Source organism: Choloepus didactylus, chromosome 2, assembly GCF_015220235.1.
Source record: "Choloepus didactylus isolate mChoDid1 chromosome 2, mChoDid1.pri, whole genome shotgun sequence".
Classification (NCBI taxonomy): Eukaryota; Metazoa; Chordata; class Mammalia; order Pilosa; family Megalonychidae; genus Choloepus; species Choloepus didactylus.
This window is the reverse complement of record NC_051308.1, coordinates 224,647,619-224,655,468: the sequence shown is the minus strand read 5'-3', so window position 1 is coordinate 224,655,468 and position 7,850 is coordinate 224,647,619. Positions and strand designations below refer to the sequence as shown.

Here is a 7,850-nt window from a genome sequence, read left to right as displayed (position 1 = left end):
GTTATATGGCTATTCAAGATGGTGGCAAAAGAGGCAGTGAGATTTTTGAGAATTAAAAACAGGACACTTGTAATTAAAAATCTCCTATTTTCAGGATTTTTTTTTTTTTTTTTTTGCCAAAGTTCTATACCAAGGGGACATAGCTTTGTTGCTAAAACTTAGCAAATAAGCCCAATAAATACAATAAACATGTATCTGGTTATCTTAAACTCAATTTAAATATCTGATCTATTAAATCAAACACTTGTATAAATAATCTGAAAATGGCTTAAATACATTAGTGGACAAAAACTACAAAGCTACTACTGTAATCAGTCTAATTTAGACCAGCTATATATATCTTTCAGTTCATAGTAATCTACTCATTCATCTTTAAATTATACATGCTATCACTAAAGGCCCTTCCTAGTTACAGTGACTTTATACATAAAGAATTGCAAAAATTCCAGGATAACACCTCTCCAAAGTCCTATAAATTTTATGCCAGATTTCAAATTTTAATGAGTATCTAAATCAATTGAGAACCTTGTTAATGAGTATCTGATTCAATTGTCCTAGGAAAGGAATTTGAGATTCACCATTTCTAACAAGCCCGCATTATGCTCTAGGGGCCACTCTTGGGAGTACCAAGCCTTTAAACAAGAGATACACTTCCCTATTCTTCTCCATTAAATAAAGACCCCTCAGATAATATATAAATAAAGTGAGACTAAAATAATAAAAACAAAGTATTTATTATCAATTACCATCTGTCTTACAAATTTTACTTTTACATAACCAATGGATATAATACAAAATATTTACAAGCAGTGTATATAGAAGACTCCCACCTGTATGTAACTCTGGTCCATGTGTGCTATTCTCACATCTGCAAGAGAAACCTAAAAAGTTAGTATTTCAACCTTTTCATGTAGGAATCTTAGAGGAATGGGATAATGCTGGAAACACGAACTTGCAATAAAGTGCTGTTTCAGGCAACGTTAGCCAATGACTTTCTTCTTTTAGACAGGCACCCACAGTTCATATGGACTCTTTTTCTTATCTAGTTTTGGGGATCCTGAAGAAGTATCTTCGACAGTAGCTTTAGCCGATTTCTGAAATATTGGCTTTGCTACAGAATTCTGTAAGAGAATAAATTCTTAAGTCAACTTTCCAAACACATATTTACTTACTTTTATGTACATACTTAAAAAACTTTTTACATTGTGATAATTTGATTTAAAATGCAAAGTGAGGACCTCATCTGCAACCTGATTCAATCAAACCACAGAGTCAAAGGAAACTTGAATATGGAGTTATATTATGATAGGTATCATAAATTTGGAGCTTGTTTTTAAAAGCCCTTTTTTGAGATAAGTTTGATTTGGGGATCTTCTGAGATTTACTTTTAAAATAAAACTGACGAAAGTGAGTGCTGAGATTTGGGAGCTAAGATATGTAAAAGTGGCAGAAAAATATAAAAGATATTAACTATTTACAAAGAAGCTTAGAAGACCCCAAATCACCACCACAAAGGAAAATACACAACAAAGTCTTCAAATAGGAATAAAATTCTACATAATACAAATCTGATTGTTCAGTGACCAATGCTCAGGTAATACTTACATAAGCACTGAAAGCTATGCTTCTTTGCTGGGAAGATTTTTCATTGCGATTTTTAGTTCCATCTTCTGTAAGTTTTTCCAACAACTAGACAGATAAGGAGAGTAAATTTTAAAAAACAAACTACTGACTTAAAGTCAATGCAGCCCAATAGTATAGAAATTCAGTTGTAGATATAAAGTAAGTTGTACCTAATTATATAGTTGGCAGCCTAAATAAAATATTCTGTTGAACCTTCCCCTTAATAAAGCTTATTTAATGATAGGCTTCATTAAGGCCTGTTGAAATTCTACTAACTTTTAAAAGTAAAGACATACCAGAAAACACCTAGCTTCTAATTTATTTCTTCAAACATAAAAGGCATTTGCTAGTTTGAGCATCTAAGTTGAACTAATCATCAGCTGAATAAGCAACTCAACTAAGAATGTCTACTAATACTAGTCAGCACTGAATTTCACCACCACACTAAGCAAACCTACATATGGGTCACAGTGGTAGGTTCATCTAGAGAGCATATTTTGCCTGTTTCACATTAACTAATTCTTTTACTTTTTTATTCAGACACTTTAATGATTTGCTACTTTAAAAAAAAAAAAGTCCTTAAAGTTAAACATAAAATCAGATCCAACTATGAATATCAACTCCTAACTACTTTAAATCCTGTAAGACTATGAATTTTTAAGCTTTGGATTTCAAATGATAATTTAAAAGTACACTTGCCAGTGCACATCCTGCACATTGCTAGAAAATTATAATAAACTTATCTGCAAGTGAAACAGGCCTCTTCTTCTGTAATCTCTCAAAACATCTGGAACATATTGCATATATTATGAAAGGGACATCTATATTCACAGATGCCCCACCCTTACTGTATACCTTTGGTTAGTTTAAAACTGTTTTTAATACCTATTCTCAAATTCTAGCATGCATATGATCTATGAAACAAAAACTAAGCTGTCAGTGTCTGAATTTAAACTTTAAATCATTTAAACCTCTGATGCTTTCACCATGTATCAATTACCAACAGATTTTCTTCATCAATGTCTGGAGACCACATTCAAGATTTCTATAAGACAGAAATAAAGCAGGTAAACTATACTGTATGTTGAGTACAGACTTTGTGGGAATAATGCTGCAAATGAAAGCTGAACACTGTATAAAGACTAAGATGTAGAAAAATCTGACAACTACATAGAAATCAACAAAGTACCAGCTACAATATATTTACAGTGTTATGACAATGAGAGTACTCTTAATCCAAAACAGTTTTGTTTATTATGCTCCCATTTTCATGGGTGAGACATGGCTAGCATTTTCAGATCTGATGCTTTGATATTAGCAAATTATACTTAGCTAGCCTTTGGGAGACAACAGTCTAAGATAAATCAAATAAAAATGGCTAATCAGATCTTTCTGGCATTTTTTCAGAAGAGTCTGGATAAACCTGGAACACTTACCTTGAACTCTGCACCATCATTTGGTGAAGCTGTTTCACAATTTTTTTCTTTAGTTACAGAAGCAGTTCTGAGACTGGCTGGTAAGTCAAGATGGGCTGTTCCTAAAGCTTTTGCAGCATTGGCTTTTGCTATTTCTAACAGCTCCATTCGCTCTGCAAAGGATAGAAACAAGACTCATCAATCCTGTATTTCCAAGAAGACAGAGAATCACAAATTAAGTATGAGTTTTATTTGGAACAGCAATAAAGAGCTGGAATGATTTTTTTATTTCCAAATATAACGTATAACTTTATTCATGAAAACAAGTCTGTACCTCATTTGTTGTTAAGAAAAATACAAGCATCTTTAAATAATGTCAATAATGAGTTTACCTTACCAAAAACTTGAATTTCCTCGTTTTTGCTTTTTCTTCAAATTTATATTCCTAAACTTCAGGTGTTTTTTTTTAAGTAAACATTAAAAAAAAAACTTTTGGCTTTAGATAAAGGTTGAAACATAGTACAGAGTTTCAATATACTGAACACTAAGTTTACATTTTACACTGCCACATTATTAACTAAAGCCCATACTCTATCAGATTTCCTTAGTTTTTTATCCAATGTCTCTTTTTCTTCCAGGATCCCATCATTTGTTTTTAAAATACGTGACAATTCAGTTTTGTTCAGTAATACAGTATTAACTAAAAAAAAAAAGTATATATAAGAAAAGTTGTAGAAAACACACACACACAGACACACACACAGTGACCAAAGCTCCACTAAGAACTGCCAGCCACTAGTTAAGTTTCCTCCACCCTAGGCCATTTAATACCCACAGTTAACCTTTTAAACTTAAGAGGATTAGAACGTCAGTTTAAAAACAGTGGTGATTACACAATAGTTGTGCTTATCAGCTACTGTACTATCCGACTCGCCAAAACAAAAAACCAAACTAAATTTCATGTACCAAAGGTAATTAAAAAAAACGAAACTACGCAATAACTTTAGTTCCCTAGCATACTCGTACACTGTTGCCATACAAGGTTAACCATACGCCTCTCAGCGACAAATAACCCACCTTTTTCACTTAAGCGAAAGGGACTTCTGCTCCGCGACCTAGTCCTGGATCTCGCCCTCCTACTTCCGTATTCTTCCGGGTACACCCTGCGACCAAAGCCGTAGCATCGTCGCCCCCGCGCGACCGCGTAGGCCCTTCTATAACACGACCTCCCCCGGGAGCGGGACCTGCTGCGGGATCGGTACCGCAAGGGAGACCCGTAACACCTCCGGGAGGACCCGCGGTGCCTTTCCCTGTGCCGGCGGCTGCGGGATAGCGACCGGCTCCGCGAGTAAGACCTCGAGTAGCGTCTGTATGTCCGCTGGTGGCGCCTCCTGCAACGAGACCTTGACCTGCTCCTTCTCCGGGGCCGGCTTCGGCTCCGGGACGACGACCGACTCGAGACGCGGGAACCGGACCGAGCGCTTCTGGAAGACAAGCGACTACTGGACCGCGAGGAAGACAGCCGGCAGGACTGGCCCGATCCGGACGTGGAAGGGGAATCCTTCTGCGGGGAGCCGGGCCACATGTCGTTCACGTAGTTAGACATTTTTGCCTGTGGCTTTCTTACTTTTCTTGGAGAAGAATCACTTCCCTAAAACAACTAAAACGCGGAAAAAGGAAAGGTCAAGTCCGGAAGTTGGTCCTCGCGTCCCAGAAGCCGCAGGCGCAGCCAGGCGCGGGTCTGTATTAGTCCCGAGAAAAATATGTCTTAAAATCCCCAATAACACTGTGAAGCCACGAGCTCGACGCAAAACGCTTGCCTTCCCGCCCCGCGAAAACCTCATTTCTACGCCACCCACACCTGAGAAAACTGCTAGGCCGATCCCACCACCAGAAAACTTACCACAAGCCGTCGATGCCTCACTCAAGACGAAAAAAACGCTCCAATAAACGCCTTCCTTTCGCCGCCTGGGACGAAAAGCACCTTCTTCAAAGAAAACTTCACAACCACGACTGCTGCCGTCCGGAAGCGAACTGAACACAAGCGTCCGAAGACGCGGTCGAAAATACTAGAAGCTAATGTCCGGAGCATGCGCAGACACGTTGGCGCGGTAGGCGTGGCTCCTGTCTCGCCCAACCACCGCCCTCCTCTTCTCTCCCCGCGCCCCTCCCTTCGCCTCTCGCAGCGCCGTTAGGATGCGCGTGCGCGGCAGAGCTCCGGGGATCGGCGCCGCCACTTCTGGTGTGTGGCGGCCTGTGAATTATTCTGGTTTCTTGGCTGAAGCTGGCAGGACGAGAGGCGGCTCAGAGCTGTGCGACGTCGGGCCCGGGACCGATTGCACGGGCGGGGGCGGGCGTAAGTGCCAGGCGGGGAGTGGGGGAGTGGGCAAGACGGGGAACAGCCGCAGGTTGGTTAGGACTCGGGATCGGGCCTTAGCTCCATCCCCTGGGAATATGCAGACTCACTGGCCACTTTCTCTTTCCTGTGTTCTGACCGCGGTGGGAACAGGCGACGGCGCCCCAATCTTGGAGATCACAGAATCTCTGTAAATGTAATAATTAACTTACAAAAGGCTTTTTACTTCCGTGTTTTGACCAGTAACGGTAAGAAAGTGTGGAGACATAATGCAACCAGACAGGAAATTGATCAAATCAGTGATACTGCTCGTTCCACTCATTAGTTCACTTAGTAAGAAGCTGAAGTGAACGTTTCTTAATGGTTCTTAGGGCTGGTAAACTACGGAGTCATTCGTTGACACTAAAAAACTTAAGAATTGCCAGCCACTAGTAAAAAGGGTTCCTCCACCCTAAGTCATTTAGCAACCATAGTTAACCTTTAATCCAAGAGGTCAGAATGATGTCTGAGATATCGATTCTGAGGACAGTGTTCTTGGTGTTGGGTATTACAGGCAACTATTTTATTCCCAGGGATTTACAAATAGGATACATTCTAAACATTGTAATAAAGCATGACAGTTGCCTTGAAAACTGTGGATTAGTTAACCAATCATTCAAAGAACTGATCACTTTTGTAAGGAGAGTTCAAGGAATATGAGCATCTTTGCGAGTCATTAGTGGCGTTTTTTTTATAAAAGCCACTTTCTTTAGAAAGAATTACATTCCTTTGTCCATGCTCACCCCACATACCCAAACATGCACAGAAGTGGAAGAAATAAAACTCTTGTTGCAGACATCTGCACCCACCCATGTACTCTCCTTTGCTGTATGCACTGGGCATATTATCCTCTAGACATCTCTGAGGAAGCATCATGATGGAAATATTTCTTATGTGTTCTCATGTCCTTGACATTTTTCTAAATACCATCTTAAGTAACTTGAGAAGATACAGTGTCCATTTGCCAGGAACTTTTATTGAAATTTCTCATTAAGCTGTGTGTTAACAGAAAAATAGCATGAGTTTCACATTTGATAAGTGTAAAAATGGTATGTTAGGGGAAAATAGTGTGAAAGTATACTTATAAGATGGGGGAGTCTGAGCTCTTGATTATGGGAGTAATACAGTTCATAATGTCATGTTCATTATATCATGACTGTAGTTCATGTCATTCAGATGTGTGCCTGTTAAAAAATAAGGAATTTGGCTGGCTTTTATCCCTGTTTCCTGGGGAATACTCTCTAAATCTTTGGAATTTCCTGTGAAAGAAGTGTTTTTTTTATTCACTGTGGGCCCCCCAGACCACACCTGATAGTTTATGCTGATGGCATGACTCAGGATGGGGGTGGTCAGTCATGTGATATGAGGGGTGTGGCTTTGAGCCCCCCACCTCTCAGGAAGAGGTAGAGGATGGAGACGGCTTTAAACCATGTAGGCATTGATTCAATCAATCATGCCTATATAATTAAACTCCAATTAAACTTTTGGACCCAAAGCTCAGGTGAGCTTCACAGATTGGGAATACACATCCATGTGCTGGGAAGATGTCACATCCTAACTCTAGGGAGCTTCATGTTTGAGACCCTCGTGACCTTGCCCTGTGAGTGGCTTTGGGCTCCTTATTTGTATCCTTTTTTCTGTAATAAAATATAATCATAACCATAGTGCTTTCCTGAGTTCTATGGGTTGTTCTAGTAAATTATTGAACCTGAGAGGGTGGTGGAACCCTTGAATTTTTAACCAGTTGGTCAGACATGCAGGTGGCCTTGGAGACCCCGAACTTGCAGCTCGTGTCTAGTGTTGGCAGGCTCGTGGAGGACTGTGCCTTGAACCTATGGGATGTGACCTAGCTGTAGATAGAGTCAGGACTGCTTTGCAGGTGGTATCGGAACTTATTACAGTGCCTTAAAAAGGCAGCCAGAAAAAATCTGGATATTAACAGTAAGGATACTGGAAAATCAATGGGAAACATTACTTCGCCTTTGTACAGAATGCTGGTCTCTAGAACACTGGGTGGTCTGCCCGAGTTAAAATCTACCAGACTCGAGTGCAAGAGATATCACATTTTTTTATTTCTCTAAATATAATCTTCTCTGAACATCTACCCACCCACCTGATGGGAAATCCAATTTCAGTCATCATTAGAGCATTGTGCACTGAATTTATAGGCTGATTTAGGCAGAAATGCCATCTTTACAGTAGCCCATCTTCCTATCTAAGATATAATATTCTCTCCATTTATTTAGGTTTCTTCTTTTAAGTCCTTACTGTGGTAGACAGACTAATGGCTGCCTAAAGATGTTCATGCCTTAATCCACATCCCTGTGAATGTTACCTTCTATTGTGCAGATGCAATTAAGGTTAAGGACCTTGAGATAAAGAGATTATTCTGAATTATATGGGTGGACCCAATGTAA

The 7,850-nt window shown here is 39.7% G+C and overlaps 1 protein-coding gene across 5 annotated transcripts; it reads right to left on the bottom strand.

The window, feature by feature from the left end:
• Positions 1 to 715: 715 nt before the first annotated feature.
• On the bottom strand, positions 716 to 5,122 carry LOC119527763 (arginine/serine-rich protein 1-like). Of its 5 annotated transcripts, none has more exons than XM_037828136.1 (6): positions 4,942 to 5,118; positions 4,116 to 4,698; positions 3,060 to 3,211; positions 1,606 to 1,689; positions 953 to 1,121; positions 716 to 868 (listed from the first exon to the last, which is right to left on the bottom strand). In XM_037828136.1, the coding sequence occupies exons 2-5, from the start codon at positions 4,642 to 4,644 to the stop codon at positions 1,002 to 1,004; spliced, it is 885 nt and encodes a 294-aa protein (XP_037684064.1). In that variant the 5' UTR covers positions 4,645 to 4,698; positions 4,942 to 5,118; the 3' UTR covers positions 716 to 868; positions 953 to 1,001. The 5 variants fall into 5 exon arrangements, 2 of the variants coding, with proteins under 2 accessions (XP_037684064.1, XP_037684065.1); XM_037828137.1 differs by having other exon boundaries at positions 716 to 1,121; positions 4,116 to 4,201; positions 4,322 to 4,698; positions 4,942 to 5,116; XR_005215466.1 differs by lacking the exon at positions 716 to 868 and adding an exon at positions 2,624 to 2,668 and having other exon boundaries at positions 1,105 to 1,121; positions 4,942 to 5,122.
• Between the last annotated feature and the right edge of the window lie 2,728 nt (positions 5,123 to 7,850).